This window comes from Teleopsis dalmanni, chromosome 2 (genome assembly GCF_002237135.1).
Source record: "Teleopsis dalmanni isolate 2A chromosome 2, ASM223713v2, whole genome shotgun sequence".
In the NCBI taxonomy this organism is placed as follows: Eukaryota; Metazoa; Arthropoda; class Insecta; order Diptera; family Diopsidae; genus Teleopsis; species Teleopsis dalmanni.
Genome location: NC_051847.1, coordinates 54,849,176 through 54,866,154, shown reverse-complemented (window position 1 = coordinate 54,866,154; position 16,979 = coordinate 54,849,176). Strand labels below are relative to the sequence as shown.

The window sequence follows — 16,979 nt, the reverse complement described above, 5'->3', positions numbered from 1 at the left end:
TTTTTATTACATTTATTATATTCGTATGATTTAAAAATTTAAATAAAAAACTCACTTCACTTGGTGCAAAAGCGCATGTTAAAATTAAAACATTAAAGCAAATACAAAAATATTAATTAAGATTAAATTATATTTAAAAGTGCAGTCATTTTTAGTTTTTTTTTTAATACCTTAAGATATTTAAATTTAGTAATTATAAATAAAGTTATGTATAAATCATATTTCATCATCTAAATTGATATCATCAGGAGGAAAGTCACCAACTTCTACCGATATTGGAGCCACAAAGCCACCGTAATTTTCTTTGCATTGAAAATACCTTTTACCATTTATTCTAAAAATACAAAAGAAAATTATTTTTGTAGATTTCTTTAAAGTTAACTGTGTTTGATTATTTTTACTAGCTTATGGAAATCATTTAATAATATGTATAAACTAGACAATATAATTGTTCGTTACTCTTTATTATTGCCTTTTTTTGGGGCTGAGTTATGGATTTCAAAAAATTATGTATTGATTTACTTTTAATATATTTTTAAATTATTTACATAAATATTGTAGGCTCTTAATATTAACGATGCTATATAAACTTACGATCCATTATTCTTTCCCAAAGGTTCATCATATTCTACACCAATGAATGTTCCTTTCTTTCCTTCAATAGATCCGTTGTAACGAATAGTGCCTATACGCGTAGGATTACCTTTTACTTGAACCTAATAAGCAGTAAATTAAAATAAAATTTCAAATTAAATGCATTGCTTAAACACTAACTTGGCAGCGCAATCCAATTTTGCATGACTCTATGCGGTCTCGCTCTAATTTTTCTTGCTCCTTTTGCCTTTTCTCTTTTTCACGCAATTCATCCTCATTGTATTTCCCAAGACGATTTTGTTTTAAAAAATTACGGACAGTATCTGTTTTTTTCTCATATTGGTCTTCAGATAATTCGAATTTTTCAACAGCTTCAGGCTCAATCAGCACAAATGAGTCTATAACATGCAATCTCATACCAGAAACTATGGGTAATGAGCCTATGATGGTTGCGTTGTCATTTATTTTACAAATCAAATTATTTCCATTGTACAATTCAATTTCCATTGTATTTGCATTACCTCCAGTTATGACTTCTAATTTTTTCTAATTAAAATTATTCAATTATTAAAAATACTAATAGATATTTTTTTATTTATACTTTCAGTTCGGCAACATTAAGAGATTTTGCAAATTTAGTTTCTATGGCGACTCTATCGTTTTTTGAGTTAGATATATTAAGCTTAACAAAATCTGTTCCACTATCAATTATATATTGTTCCATTTTGATATATTTAATATATTTTAAAATCAGCTACATAAAATTTTAAAGTTTTATCAAAAGAAAAAAACAACAATTATAATTCTATTTCGAAAAGCGTTTTCTCATACACTGCGATGAATCATGTTGGAACACAGGATGAAACAATAATAATCTACACTGCGTTTTTATTGGTTTTCATGCAAACTACTTTATCTATAACTTTTTTGACAGTAGTGTAATTATCAATAGTTATAGCATTGTAATTTTTAAATTAATATATTTAATACAATTTTAACTTCTGTAAATTCATTTTGTTTATTCAATCAATTAAATTTAAATCAAATTTATTGGGCGCTTGTAAACTGAGTACAACGGTATTTTATCTGTCGATGAATTTTGATGAGATTCATTTTACATTAGGATATCTTGATAAATCAGCTGATTGCATTGTTGGTTAAGAAACTTTGTTGAAGAAACTTTCTTTCTTCACGCTACAATATTAGGCTTTCTACATTAATTCCGGTAAGTTCATGACCCCCAAATTTAATATAATATATTTCTATAAATTCTTAAAAAATTTTTAATTTAATATTAATCGCTTTCATTTTATTATACGCATTTTATTATTAGTAATTTTTTCTCACTGAAAACTCTCAAAAAAAACATTTATCGCATTTTAATTTTACATTTAGCTCGTAAAACTCATTAACACGTAATAAGGAATAGCATTTTCCTTAAATTGCGATGCGAACTACGACAAAAAATGAGTTTTTTGATTGCTTGTATGTTAACGACTCGTCTTTTAATCTGTGTTTTTCATAAAACTTTTAAATTCCACTGCAGCATATTTATTTCAGGGCAAAATATTTACCTCAGTAAATTTACAACAACTGCGTTTATCACCGTAAACTTCACAATAAAGACATCGTGTATATAAAAAACAATTGCATTTACTTGCTACTATACAATTACAAAGCATTAGTCACACTATACCGCCCAGACAGTACCAAAGCAAATTTTAAGGCGGACTGCATTTACTTGCTACTATGTGTAATTAATGTGATTTACTTACAAACTTACGTACAAATTTTCTTGCAATGGCTTGCACTATTACTATACTTAAACCCATATATATACGCTTGCAACGAAACAAAAAAGGAAAAAATCAGCAGTTTTAACATATGTTGCTTCTCATATGGATGTGGTATGCTACAAAACCAGCTGCTTCATTTTGATATTACAATTCTGCAACAGAAGTGTTTTCACAATCTTACAATTTTAGTATAGCATTCTTGCATTTTGTGCATATTGCAATGACTTTGCAAGAAAGAGTGAATATCGCTAATAATTTTTATTTTAATGACAAACTGCAAATGTGATAAATATAGGATAAAATGCATTTGTTTCAAAAATTTATAGTAATACAATAAATTAATTTATTTTTCTGTTATTTACTAAATATATTACTTTTTACAAATAATTTTACTTATCGTGAATAACTCACATATATACAAATCAAACATTTTCTTTTATTTACAAAGATCATACATCTAAAAATTGGCAACGCGGAAAAAGTCAAAGCATTTTTTGTTGTTTACATATTTAAAAAAATACATATGTTACTTTATTGTGAATAATAGAGACGTGCAAAATATCGATTAATATCGTACAGTAAGTTGGTATTAAAATTATTGCATCTGCTGAAAAACTCGTTTCATATTATAGACATTAATTTTGGCAAGTAGAAAATAGTTAAAATAAATTTAAAAGAAGCAAAACAAACTAAAAAGGATGGGTAAACGAAAAAATCAAATAATGATCGATTCTGATGCTAGTGGGAATGAATCTGGAACAAATTTAGAATCGGTATGCTTTTTAAAAGATAGCTGGAAAAATATTTTTCATGTGATTATTATTAAATATAGGAGCTACTATCACTCTCAAGGAAAACGAAAAAACCACGCAGTACTCAAGGTGTATTAGGGTCAGAATCTGATTCAGACTGGAGCAAAAATAAATCAAATGTTTCGGCTGGGCGAAAAAAGAAACGAACGAAAAAAATCAGTAAAAGTTCTGGTTCATCAGAGGAAGACTGGGATGCGGACAGTGATGCCGAAAGTTTTAGTGCTGAAAATATGCCACAAACGAAACAAAGCCCACCAAAAGAGGACGTTTCATCCAAAGCACTTAGTGAACAAGAAGAAGGGGAAGTCATCGATAGTGACGATGAGAATAATAGTAATTCTAAAAATTCTTCAGACAATAGTTCAAAATCATCTGGTTCTTCAAATGAATATAGTAGCTCTGATTCTGAATTTAATGATGGATACGATGAAAATTTGATGGGAGATGAAGAGGATCGAAAACGTTTAAACGGGCTTTCTGAAAAGGAACGTGAGACTGAAATTTTTAAACGAATAGAACAAAGAGATCGCTTACGTACACGTTGGGAAATCGAACGTAAATTAAAGCTCGCTCGACGTGGAGAAAAAGGAAACAAAGTCAGAACTGATGCAATGAAGAAAAAATCTAAAGACAAAAAGAAAAAAAAAGAGATGGAAATGAAAGCAAAAGAAAAGATCCCAGTAAGTACAGCAGCAACAAATGTCGTTGAGGAACCGCCAAAACCAACAACAACTTCTTCCACTACCGAAATTTTAAAAAGTGAAACAGTATCTGTAGATCAAACAAATAAAGTACTTAATATTGAAAAAGATGTCCCATCAGATGAAGGAGCTCAAGGTACAGCTGATTATTTTGATCATAAAGAGAGATCAAAAGAAAGAAAAAAGAATGTCGAAGCGAATCGTACAGATGATAAAAGGAGCAATGCTATGGCCTTATTGATAGCGAAGAGAGAAGGAAAAGCAAAGCGTGGTATGTATTACTAACCCATCTTATGTTTAGGACCTCCAGAACCACTAAGTTTATTAGTCTGTCTTCTATGTTAGGATTTGATATAATAATTATGTTGTTAATATTAATGATGGATAATAACTTGAGAATAGAATTTCTATATTACATATCTTCAATAGTCAAACATAAGATAAGAAATTTTATACACAAATTTTATAAGCTACAGCTAAAACTTATTTCTAATTAATCAATTGAATATTGTTAATTCGTAAAATGCAATATTTACATTTTTTAGTTCACAAAGACTATATGTGAATTTTACCTTAAAATTAAGAATACGTAATTTTTTTAATTATAATGTTTAATTAAAAATATATTTTAGAAATGGTATTATTCCGCAGTTTTATCTTAAAATTCGTTTGAAATAGTTCTCATCTAATTTTTTTTATTAATAATTATCATTAATTCTATTATTTTACACAATCTGTGATTTTTCAATGTTTTTTATGTAGAAATTGATATTGATATGATATGAAAATATGAAATAGAAGAATTCAAATTTTATATATATTTACAGAGGAGGAAGAGGCACGAAGACAAGCAGAGCGTGATCGTGAAGAAGAAAAAGAAGAATTAGAAAGTGTGTCAGGTGGCAAGTCTGCTGTTAAACTGAAAGCTTCTGAAATTTATTCTGATGATTCGGGAAGTAGTGATTGGGATGATGAAAAACCTGCAGGAAAAAGATCACGATCAACCAGCGTTAGTAAGGATTCTAGCGAATCGGAAGAAGAAGAGAAAGATGTGAAAAAACTAGAATATATAAATACTAGAGAGGATTTAAATAAATTACGCTTGTCTCGTTTCAAAATGGAACGTTTTGTTAATTTACCAATTTTCGAACCAACGGTAATTAACTGCTTTGTACGAATTAGTATTGGTAATAATGGTCAAAAGCCTGTTTATCGAGTTGCTGAAATTGTGGGAGTAGTTGAGACCGCAAAAGTTTACACTCTCGGAAAGACTCGAACTAATCGTGGACTACGACTCAAACATGGTACACAGGAACGAGTTTTCCGTTTGGAATTTATATCCAATCAAGAATTCACAGTAAACGAGTTTGAAAAATGGCGAGATATGTGCGCTCAACAAAATGTGACTATGCCAACAATTGACATGATAGATCGTAAGCAACAGGACATAAAGAAAGCTTTAAATTACGAGTACAAAGACGAAGATGTTGACAAAATAGTTGAAGAAAAAAATCGTTTTCGTAACAGGCCAACTAATTATGCAATGCGAAAAACTTGTTTAATGAAAGAACGTGATGCTGCAATGTTAAAAGGTGATTATGATGTAGCATTGGATCTCGGTCAGCAAATAGAAGAACTTGAGACCAGAGCATCAGAGTTAGATAAGAAACGTTCAAGTAGCCTCAGTTTAATTGCGTATATTAATGATCGTAATCGAAAACGAAATGTTGAAGATGCTGAAAAAGCTATAAGAGAAGAAGCACGTGCTAATAAGGGTATGAAAATATCAGATCCATTTACCAGACGAATTACACAACCTCGTATGGGATTTAAATCCAACGAGAAGAAGGACGATGAAACAGTAAGTGAGCCATCACATAATCAAGACTCTCAACCTATGAAGAAAAAACCAGATGAAAATGGGGCAAGCAGCTCTAAAACGGGAGAATCTAAAGATTACAATCTATATTCACTACATGATTTTGAAATAGATTTAGAAGTTACTGTTCCAGGTAATAAAACTAATATTTATGAATATAAAATTACATTAAACGTATGTTGTTATTTTTTAGTGAGCTCAGTTAATGTACTACCTAAACCTACTCCTAAGATGAATGATGTCGTTCCGAAGCGTTCATTAAATTTAGAAGATTATAAAAAGAAACGTGGTCTCATATAAAGTGACATGATATATTGGATCATTAAAAACAATTTCTAGAATTATTAAAAAATTTTAAACAAGATTTAGATAGAAATACACTCTTTTAATTAACTCTTTTTTAAACTTTAATGCTCTTTGTATTAATTTTAATATTATATTTTAGTTTTGCTTGAATTTAATTAATTATTATCTAAGTAGATTATAACCATTTTGTTAATTCGATTTCTATATTGAAAAAATATAAACTGTCATGCATCACAATATATCGCACGTCCACTAAAAAAAATTTAGATAACTGAAAATTTCAGTTAATGCAACACAAAAACTATGTGAGTCTTAAATTAATGTCAATTGTAAAACCAGACTGTTAACTGTTAGTTGGCAGAAATTGTAACGTAAGAAATTTGTCATGGAGATGCGCATGAGAAAGTTTTTACATAATAGGGACGAATCTGTAATATTTTGAGTTGTCACTCTTTCAGTGATTGTGCGATAATTTCTAACATTTGTTATTATAATTATTACAATTGCAATTGTTCTATAGTACACAAATTACACTTTAATATTAATATGAAAACTAAATGCCGTGACCGTACTGACAACAATATTGAGAATTTTGGAAAGTACAGATTTTACAATTAAACTTATTTATCAACATTAGTACTTAGGAAAAAAAAATAAAAAGTTAATATTATGTCATTATTCCATGTTTAATAACAATATTGCAAATTGTAAAAAAAATTTGCAAAAAGTATAAAACTTATTCATATGCAATAAATGTGTATCAAATTAAGGTTAAACAAATAAATAAATTTATTTATTGCAACATTATAAACATTTGTCCTATTAATTAAAAATCGATCATTGGAGAGCGGTTTACTTAAGTCATCCTTTTAAATAATCGTAATATGATATATTGTATGGTAAATAATATTAATAAAATTTTAACTTAAAATACCGTTTTGAAAATTTAAAAAAATTATTTATAAATATTTTAGCATAAGCTACATATTTATATGTGTATCGTAATCGAAACTAATATATTTTATTCGAAAATATATTAAAGTCAAAGTTTTGTAAGAGAATTATTAAGAAAATTTTGAGCGTTTGGATCATTTTTGCAGTTTATACATTTTATAAAATATACGAACATTTATTTTGCATCGCATGAAATGGTATATTTAGTAAAAACAAATAAAATAAGAACTTTATTATTTTTGCATGTTATCATTACGACGTTATAGCATAACTTATTTTTTAATACATATAATAAAAGTCACATTATTTTGGCTGTCGTTTTTAGCTCTATTATATTAATAAAAGTGGACTATTATTATACATTATTACTTAATATAATTTTTATATAAATTACTGTAAATAAAACCATATTGTTTCATTTAAAAGTTTGTACATACGTTAAAATACTTAATTAATTGCGATATAACCTGATCATAACGTTTTAATATTTTATTTATATATATATATGAATGTGACTTACGTCAATAATGGATAATGATATATTAAGAATATTGTACTTAACGACATTATTCTTACATTACAATAAATTCAGAACGTTTTCAGAAATTTACAATATACAAAATGATCATTTTTATTAACTATCGAATGCATAAGAAATTGCATGTGTCAATATATATTATTACATTTCAACTTTGCGTCAGAATATACTTAATACAAATAAAATATAAAGCCACAAATATATATACATATACATATATATATATATATATATTAGATATATATTTAAATATATATCAACTATGGATGAGAAAATATAATATAGTAAATAATTTAAATTTACAATTAATAATTTTAATTTACTTAACTTAATAATATATATTGAAGGACTAACGGTATTACGCTCTAAAATATCATACTCAAATTTTTAATAAAATTTTGCGAGTTGTGAATAATTTTTGAAGTCACTCAAAGCGGACTGGTATCAGATTCATCTCGATCTTGTAATGCAGTTATACTCTGCTGCAAGGCATTTGGCGTTAACCATTCTCTATAAATTTACAAAATTAATAATGTTTAAATTAAGAATATTTAAATAAATATTATTGTATTTGTTTACTTTGGCAAACATCTTTGCAAGAATGGCACACAAGAGCTAAAATGCGCTAGTCGATTTACCCAACTGGGTATTTCTTGGCCACATAATATCTGTAATTTGAATAAATTACATCCGTATATTAATACAATTTTATTAACATATAATTAAATTAACATATTACTTACTTGTGTTAGAGAGCTTGAGAAATGGTTGCAGTTATTATTCATAAGATGATAACGATCACCTCTAAACTGATTTCCTAATTCTTCCACAATGCGTCGAATTTCTTCGTATGTAAAATCAGTGCAACCAATTTGTATACTTTGACGGAATTGAAATTGCTCTCCAAGTTCGTCGTGATCACGTGGAGTTATTTCAAAAACACCTGTAAAAGGAAAAGGATGACCCCCATACGCAAATTCTGTTCCAAATATTTCGACGCCAGAGTGAAATACTCCAAGTCCAATGGAAGTTGTATATTCGTTGATCCAATACTGTAAAATATTCTAATTAAATAATATTTAAATTTTTGGTTAACATACTTACCATATCGTAAACATTTAATATAACAGGCTCACGGTTGGTCATGTTGACTGGCAACAATTCGTCACTGCCGCTATCTTTAGGAATGCCCAAACAACTTGGAAATGGCAGGTTACACGGAAGACCGTTTGAAAACATTACAAAAATGGCGATTATTTATAAACACGCCTAAACCAAACTCTGATATTATATCGTATTCAATATCACCATAATCAGATAGAAATTATTCGCTTAACCCTCAATGGAGCTGATGATATTTATGCACGAATGAAACAGTATAAAAAGAAAAATGATTTTCAAATAAAATACAATTGAATGCTTCAACGAATATATATATGTATATAAATAAAATATTTTGTGTAGTATAGGCCACGCTTTTTTTTCTCTCTAGCATTTAAAACCAGGGAAATGTGATATTAAAAAAATTAAAAAATATGTTTATGGTTATTATACGATATGGAATGTCAAAACAGATAAACACATATATTTATTTTAATATTAAATGACTCAAATAGCCATGACTTGCTGAAGTAAATGGATGGAGGTACAATTACAATTAATTTGGCACAACTGGAAGCAATATATTTCTTAAGAAATGTTTGTATATAATTATCTAAAAAATTCATATACACACACATACCCTGCGTTGATACGAATGGGCTTCACTTATTGCGTTTATAAGCATAAATTGGCTTACTCATAACTATACATTACAAACTTTACCTTTAGATATTTAAGATTTAATTATCAAAACATTCAAAAATAAATTACAGCACCAATATTCTCACGGCAAATAAACTAAAATCTATAAACTTTTTTTAACAGCTGCGAACAATTTAGGTTTACAATTATAAGGTGTTACCAGCTATAAGTTTTTGACAGATTCCAATTGGTGAATAAATTTGGCAGGGTTTTATTTGTTTTGTTGTTATGGAGCAGTGGTGTATAGTTTTAACTTCCAATATTATCCCTTTATTTTGTACAGTCTGTTTAATATCTGTATAATGGTAAAGTATACATTAATTAAAATGTTCAGCTTATAATAAATAAATTTGCATATGAAGATGATATTAAATATTTTCAAATTAAATGCTAAATAGAAAATATCTGTATACATAGATATAGATAAATGGAAATTCGATTAAGGCCGTCTGCGAGTTCAAGTCAATTGATGGTAAATTGAGGGAAATAGTAAATTATGTCGGTATGGCAGTGAATGTTAATATTTGCCTAAATTTCGAGTAGGGTAAAATAGATAAAAATTAGGTAAATTAGGTGTTACCATGGTGAAAATTTTATAAAATGTTTAATAAATAAATAAATAAATTTAAAAACTTTTAACCAAAATAATAAATAAGTGCAATAAATAAATAAATATATATTTACATAAATACAATGCAAAAAATCCCTAGGAAATCCCAATTTACTTTACCTCAATTTACTCAATAAATATTTATCAAGGAAGTAATGTAAATTAAAATAGAAATAAAAAAACTATAATTTTTATTTGTATTTAAAAACAAAATATACTGTAATAATATATAATTTCATATTAATAAAATATAATTTGTTATTAAATACAAATAATAAATTATAGTTTTTTATTTCTATTTAATGACCAATTAACCCGCTAATAAATTATAATATAATATATATAATATGAAATTAAAATTTTTTCAAAAAAGCAATTGAAAATATTAGTTTAATATTTTTATGGATGGTTTTTTATAAATATTGTGGGAACAAAAAAAATTAACTAATCAGTCCAGATATACAACATATTTAATAAATTTCATTAACCACACAAAGAGCTTCAATGCTTTTCAAATTACTTAAAAATAAAGTAAGGGAAATTATATCAAAAATGTCGAATGCAACCCTTAAAAATAAATTTCCCACAAGGAAAATTACCGAAATATGAAATATTTGTCAAATGTTTTATATGTAAAATGTTAACAAACAACAGTTGAGCTGTAAATTAAAGCACTGAGAAAGTGAGTATTTAGGACGTGTGCGAGTTAGGCTAAGTTGATGCTAAACCAAATGGGAGATTTTTTGGGATTTTTTGCACTGCACACATTTTGCCATTTATCAACACGTATCGACACATCAATACATTATCGACACAACTTAGAATTTCCCTCATTTAGAACGCAACTTAGCCTAATACCAGGTTCGCACTATCTCATTTAGGCACTTGCTCATTTATATAAATGAGAAACCGTTCACATAATAATGAGCTCATTTATACAGCTTTTAGAACTTTTATATGTCAAAAAAGCTATAAAAGAACTTTCTTTTGTTTACAAATAAAACACAAAGAAAAATTTTGGTATTGTGTAAAATAAATATTTTAAAATGGAAAACACAGAAAATTTAAAAAACATAATATATAATGTGTGTGAAATTATTAATAATAGAAAGAAAGCAATTTCTGAATATCGTAAATGTCGTGCAATGCACCGAAAAAATATACCTGAAATAAGAAAAAAGCAAATAGCAATTCTTTCTACAATAATTGCTAGCAACCGGAGGAAGTGCTGGACGTTGATTAGTGCCGCCAGTAATGATTATTAAATAAAGTTTAAAATTAACATTTTTTTCAGAAAAGAACAAAGAAATTCTGGGAAGTGGATTGCCAGAAAAATGGTCCAAATTTTTTCAAAGAAAATTTTCGCATGAGTTTGGAATGTTTTAAGGAGTTATGTGAATTATTAAAAGGACTACAGAAAAGAGATACAACCTTTCGAATTTCAATTTCTTTAGAAAAGAGAATTGCTATTGGCTTGTATTGCCTTGGGTCGTCGGCTGAATACAGAAGCGAAATGAAATGACAAAAATGATGTAGTGGAAAAGTTGGGTACGTGCTCTGAAAAAACAACATCTGGTTTCAGAACGACAACAACCAGAAGAAGTTTCAGTATTAAATAACGGTGATCTAAATGCAGAACAAATAAGACGATGTTTAGCTACATTTTTTAGTAAGTTTTATTAGAAATTCACCTAATCCTAATTTTTAACTTTGTAGCACTAAATAACTTAATCTAATTATCCTATATATTTATAAAAAAAAAAAAGTAACTTAATCTAAATTATAATAGTATAATGATAACAATAATTATAAATTATGTTATATTATTAATAAATAATTATCGCTATTCATCGCTGGAGTCATCGTAACCAGCGAGCCGAGTATATGGAAAACCTCTTTCCATTGATGACGCGATACGGGATAAAGCAACATTGCTTTCTTCCATTAAATTCAGGAACCTTGCGTCTGTGCGTTCCTGCAGCTCGATGTGACGGTTCTCTACATCTATCAGATTCTGAAATTTTTCCAAAAGGGTGTCATTCATATTGCCTTTATTTTTTTTTTTTTGCAGGTGTTTCAGAATCTTCCGACGTAGATATTGGATCTATCGGTGGAAAAGAGCATGGCGACAGCAACAATGTATCATTTGATGACGGGGCCTGGTCTGATAAATAAACACATTCATTATTTTGAAAAACTTAAACAAATTTGTGAAAACTCACCTGCAATACTTTCAAACACTAAATTTGGCACTTTCCGACCAAGCATTTCTCCTTCTCTTCATTTTCTGTGTCTGAAAATAATATTTAATTAAATTAATCTAAAATCAACTATTTAAATTTGTAGTGCCTATTTAATTCATGAAAACAAAAAATTTTATTAAATACTAGTACGTACTTCTTTTTGCCATTGACATGAATCCATTTGAAATAAATGAATATATCTCACTAAAAAATTAAATATTTCATTGATATATTAAATCATTTATATACATGTTATATATTAATTACATTTCAATTAATAAAAACAGATTATATTTAATATTACTTTCTCAGTGTACTTGTTTACAGCACAGTTGTTGTTTGTTTACATTTTATATTTAAAAATATATGACAGATACTTCAAATTTTGGTCATTTCCCTTTTGGGAAATTTTTTTTAAAGGGTTGCATTCGACAATTTTGGTCTAAAATGAGCTGATTTATTGTAAATCAGCACATTTATATGAAAGCTCTTTGTATGGTAAATCATGCTCATTAGTGATTATAATGAGCAAAACCGCCTAAATGAGATAGTGTGAATGTACTATAACTCGCACACGACCTTAATAAAATTTTTGTTTTTAATAATTAAATATGTAATAGATTTATAAACTATATACATATATATAAAAGATTTAATATATCAATTATATATTTAATTTTTTGTGTAATATAGGTCGTGTGCGAGTTAGGCTAAGTTGCGTTCTAAATGAGGGAAATTCTAAGTTGTGCCGATAATGTAGTGATGTGTCGATACGTGTTGATAAATGGCTAAATGTGTGCAGGGCAAAAAATCCCAAAAAATCTCCCATTTGGTTTAGCATCAACTTAGCCTAACTCGCACACGTCCATAGTATTGAGTGAAATTTTTGTAAACAAACAGAAGCTCTCTTAAAACTTTTAAAGAACTTTCGACACAAAAATGTCGTCATGCAATAAGTAACTTATGTCAATGAAACGACAAAATTTTAAAGTTACTTAATTAACTTACTAATACTATGTTCAGACAGATTTCCCAAATTTCGTAAAATGAAATTAAGTTAATTTCAAAAGTGTCCATACTGCCCCAAATTAATGAAATCATATGTTTTTGTTTACAAATCGAATGTTAAAAATTATATGTTTATATATTATATATGTATCTAGGAAATATTAAAAGTTGATTATTAAAACTATAACGGCATTCAGTAGTTTTATTAGCTTTAGTGAATTCAAGGTATGTGAATTATTATTTTTCGCTCTATTTTAAATTAATAACAGTCATAGTTTTTTCTCTGTAAACAAATTTAAAAAGTTTGCAATACTTTTAAATTATTTTCTCGGTTTCATTAAAATCAACTAAGTCACTGACATTTATTTTAAAAAAATGTCACTTTTTCGTTATCTCAACTTTATCTTTTGCTTAAAATTTATCTTACGCATAGTTGCATATAAAATTTCCCTTAATTTTAGACTTCGCTTCAACGAAATTAAGGCCATTTTCCTTAATTGCGTTCTAACCTTAAAAATGAATTTGGTATGGAAATAAAACCTAATTTCGCTGAAATGAAGATGAAATTGCGATTTTTGCGAAATTAAGGTGCATCTGAACATAGTATAAGTAAAAAGTAGAAACATTGCGAGTGTAGCGTAGTGAATTCCTCTACTAATTTGTCATCTTTTGAATCGATGCTCCCATGTCTCGGAATACAGAACCTGTCGCATTCGAGTAATTCTCTGAAAGATGTTATATTAGCCGATATTCTGTTTATACTGCCTGACTTTTGTTCACTGATAAAAGCTTATTTATTATGTTAATATATACGCGGATTGTACATAATTTAAATATGATAAATAAAATAATTATATCATGTAATATAAAATAAAAGTTTTAATCGTATTTATGATTATTTATTTAATTCTACTTGTTTTTTTATAAAATAAATTTTTAGTTCCGTCTTTACACATACATACTATATATACACATATAGTACGTGTATATATTCTATTAATAATTAACTTTAAATTCAATATTGTACTTTATTCTTTTACAATTATAATTAATGATTTCACACAGTAATATTTTATACTTTGATTATAAAACAATATTGAAATTTTGGTTATGTCAAGCAATGCAAAAACAAATTGGGAGAAAGAAGACTGAAATACGTAAAATGCATGAAAACAAAATTGTATACAAGCAAATCTCTTATATGTACACATAAAGATGTTAAAATGTTTTTAAAATATATTAAAATAAATATATTTAAAGAAATTATGTTCTGTATTAAACAATTGAAAAACACTAATAGATATTGGAATAATTGAAGCTAATAATTGAAATATATGTGATATTACAAACGAAGAAAATTTTTACAAATGGCAGCAAGCAGGCAAGTTTTAATTATTAATTCCAACAGTTTTATATATTCTTGCATACCAAAAACTATTTCATAAGAAATATTTGCAAGAATAACGCATTATTATTGAAGTAACTGAAATATTAGTTAAAATATAAGTATTCGGAACCAAATTGTAAATAAAACATGTGCCATCTTAAACTATTAGTAAGCCAGCATTTTTGTGTAAAAAATCCTTTTAAAAAACGATCGCAATTGAACACAAATGGTTATTAGTGTGAAGATTTTCTTTACGATTAAGTGATGTATATAAATAAAAACAAATATCTGTTATTTTTTGCCATCATACTTAATAGAAAGCATTAAAGAAAAAATGTTCATTATTTAAAAAATGTTTGTTTAATGTAAGAAGATGCGCACGCGCACCTTTACATTATGACAGTGTGCAAATTCGAGTAAATTGAGGTAAAATAAATTAGAACTTTTTAGGGAATTTTTGAACTGCACTTATGTAAATAGTTATTTATTTATTTATTGTACTTATTTATTATTTTTGGTTAAAGTTTTTAAATTTATTTATTAAAAATTATAAAATTTTTACAATGGTAACACATAATTTACCCTATTCGAAATTCGTGTAAATAACAGCATTCGCTGCCATACCGACATAGTATACTATTTCCCTCAATTTACCATCAATTTATTCGAACTCGCACACGGCCTATATAAGCTAAAAGAGGACTTTGTTACAGTCGAGAGTTATTAGTAAATGGGTTAATTTTTTGTAATCTTTGATCTAATAGTTCAGAACTGAAACAGGCAAAATTCATACCAAAATTCATAACAATAGAAGAGTTTCTTAAAGGTGTCTTAATAAGACTAAATCACAGATCTATATAAAACATAAAATTAAAGGCATAAATTAGGTAAGGTTAAAGTTAATCTAGTTAAACGTAGGAATAGAAATAAACGGAGTACCAGCTCCCAACAGAGCGGAGCACATTGACCATGGTTGATCTTTTGTGCTGCAACAGACCCTAACCGAACAGAAGACATTTCGACTTCCAAATGAAAACCAGAATGTCGGCCGTTGAGGACCTCATAATGTCAGAAGGGAAGAGTAGTTCTCGAACCAGTGATGTCCTCCTGGCTCAGATTCCTGACAGTAGCAGAGAATGTGACTGCAAAAACATAAGCCACACATAGATGTTTAGAGGGAGTGCTTAAAGTTGTATTCCTGAGACAGAGTCACCTAATTTTTTTTAAAGAATTTTTTTAAATCGTTTCTTTTTTCAAAGACACGTTTCATGGTCAAAGATCATCGACAGTATTTCTTCTACCTGTTCTATGTGCTAACCCGCTTACAATGCTTACACTGAACAGCTGTCAATCGTGTATTCTTTATATGACAATTGAGTAATATTCCATGTTAATGCATATTAATTAATTCAATTGTTATTATAACAGTATTGTTATATTATTCAAATAATATTATAGAATCAAGATAAAGGAACGCACTTGCACTATGTTTACAAAGTTTTTGGTGCTGTGGTACATTGTTTATTATTCATATATAATATATCTCCTTGCTTTATAAAATTGCTATATTAAAAAGTTCATAGTAGGATTTGTTTCTAGATTCAGCCGAAATAATATGATACATTAACTTGAAAACCATTCTTAACCGATGATTTCATTACTATCAAAATTTTTCTGCAGGCTTTCGGATTTACTAATAATAATAATAATAGCAATACCTTAAGTATATTTTATAAAAAATTGAGTCAACAACAAATAAATTAAATCAAATTAACAAATTAATATTTTTTTCAATGGATGTCAATCTTGATTATGCAGTAAAACTAGTATAACAGTTACTCAGAAAATATTCAGAAAACACATTAAAAGATTAAAATCATAAAAAAATTTTTCCTTCATAGTTTCCTTTCCTTCCTTCACATATATTATCGGTTATATGATAACATAACCGATAATTCGGGCAAGTTATTATACCAACTTTTACTAAGGCAGGGTAAATATATTATTATATATATATATATATATAATATATATATATATATATATAATATATATTATATATATTCAAAAAGTAATATGACAATAATAAATTTTCGCAATTAATAAATTGGTAAAATAATATTGTTTTCAAATAATAAAATAAATATTTTAATTAAATATATTTTTAAACTAAACATATCAAGCTTATTTTATTCGAATTGCTCTTTACTACCGATTTAAATAAAAAATTACCAATTTCAACATGATGGAATATTTTGAAGTTACTACTTTTTTATAATATCACTAAATATTTTAAAATAATTATTTATTAAATAAGTATTTATATTATTTCTTTTTTAGGAGATCCG

The 16,979-nt window shown here is 27.3% G+C and overlaps 3 protein-coding genes across 5 annotated transcripts; 1 reads left to right on the top strand and 2 right to left on the bottom strand.

Moving 5' to 3' along the window:
- Positions 1-145: 145 nt before the first annotated feature.
- On the bottom strand, positions 146-1,468 carry LOC119684380 (tubulin-folding cofactor B-like). Its single transcript, XM_038098415.1, has 4 exons — positions 1,196-1,468; positions 775-1,140; positions 595-716; positions 146-334 (listed from the first exon to the last, which is right to left on the bottom strand). Exons 1-4 carry the CDS (start codon positions 1,316-1,318, stop codon positions 217-219), a joined length of 729 nt encoding a protein of 242 aa, XP_037954343.1. The 5' UTR covers positions 1,319-1,468; the 3' UTR covers positions 146-216.
- Positions 1,469-1,623: 155 nt separating this feature from the next.
- On the top strand, positions 1,624-6,193 carry LOC119684379 (RNA polymerase-associated protein Rtf1-like). Of its 2 annotated transcripts, none has more exons than XM_038098414.1 (6): positions 1,624-1,819; positions 2,839-2,963; positions 3,023-3,163; positions 3,223-4,174; positions 4,731-5,915; positions 5,976-6,193. In XM_038098414.1, exons 3-6 carry the CDS (start codon positions 3,089-3,091, stop codon positions 6,080-6,082), a joined length of 2,319 nt encoding a protein of 772 aa, XP_037954342.1. In that variant the 5' UTR covers positions 1,624-1,819; positions 2,839-2,963; positions 3,023-3,088; the 3' UTR covers positions 6,083-6,193. The 2 variants fall into 2 exon arrangements, with proteins under 2 accessions (XP_037954342.1, XP_037954341.1); XM_038098413.1 differs by having other exon boundaries at positions 2,839-2,968.
- Positions 6,194-7,859: 1,666 nt separating this feature from the next.
- On the bottom strand, positions 7,860-9,550 carry LOC119679911 (deubiquitinase DESI2-like). Of its 2 annotated transcripts, none has more exons than XM_038092502.1 (5): positions 9,405-9,550; positions 8,685-8,928; positions 8,324-8,632; positions 8,160-8,248; positions 7,860-8,090 (listed from the first exon to the last, which is right to left on the bottom strand). In XM_038092502.1, the coding sequence occupies exons 2-5, from the start codon at positions 8,817-8,819 to the stop codon at positions 8,009-8,011; spliced, it is 615 nt and encodes a 204-aa protein (XP_037948430.1). In that variant the 5' UTR covers positions 8,820-8,928; positions 9,405-9,550; the 3' UTR covers positions 7,860-8,008. The 2 variants fall into 2 exon arrangements, with proteins under 2 accessions (XP_037948430.1, XP_037948429.1); XM_038092501.1 differs by having other exon boundaries at positions 9,322-9,475.
- Positions 9,551-16,979: the final 7,429 nt, after the last annotated feature.

Coding starts and splice junctions, on each gene's coding strand:
- LOC119684380 (XM_038098415.1), bottom strand. CDS start 1,318: ATGGAACAATATATAATTGATAGTGGAACAGATTTTGTTAAGCTTAAT. Junction 1,141..1,195: donor TTAATGTTGCCGAACTGAAA/GTATAAATAAAA, acceptor AATTTTAATTAG/AAAAAATTAGAAGTCATAAC. Junction 335..594: donor TTGGGAAAGAATAATGGATC/GTAAGTTTATAT, acceptor TTGTATTTTTAG/AATAAATGGTAAAAGGTATT.
- LOC119684379 (XM_038098414.1), top strand. CDS start 3,089: ATGGGTAAACGAAAAAATCAAATAATGATCGATTCTGATGCTAGTGGG. Junction 3,164..3,222: donor CTGGAACAAATTTAGAATCG/GTATGCTTTTTA, acceptor TATTAAATATAG/GAGCTACTATCACTCTCAAG. Junction 5,916..5,975: donor TTTAGAAGTTACTGTTCCAG/GTAATAAAACTA, acceptor GTTATTTTTTAG/TGAGCTCAGTTAATGTACTA.
- LOC119679911 (XM_038092502.1), bottom strand. CDS start 8,819: ATGTTTTCAAACGGTCTTCCGTGTAACCTGCCATTTCCAAGTTGTTTG. Junction 8,249..8,323: donor TCTCAAGCTCTCTAACACAA/GTAAGTAATATG, acceptor TTCAAATTACAG/ATATTATGTGGCCAAGAAAT. Junction 8,091..8,159: donor TTGCAAAGATGTTTGCCAAA/GTAAACAAATAC, acceptor GTAAATTTATAG/AGAATGGTTAACGCCAAATG.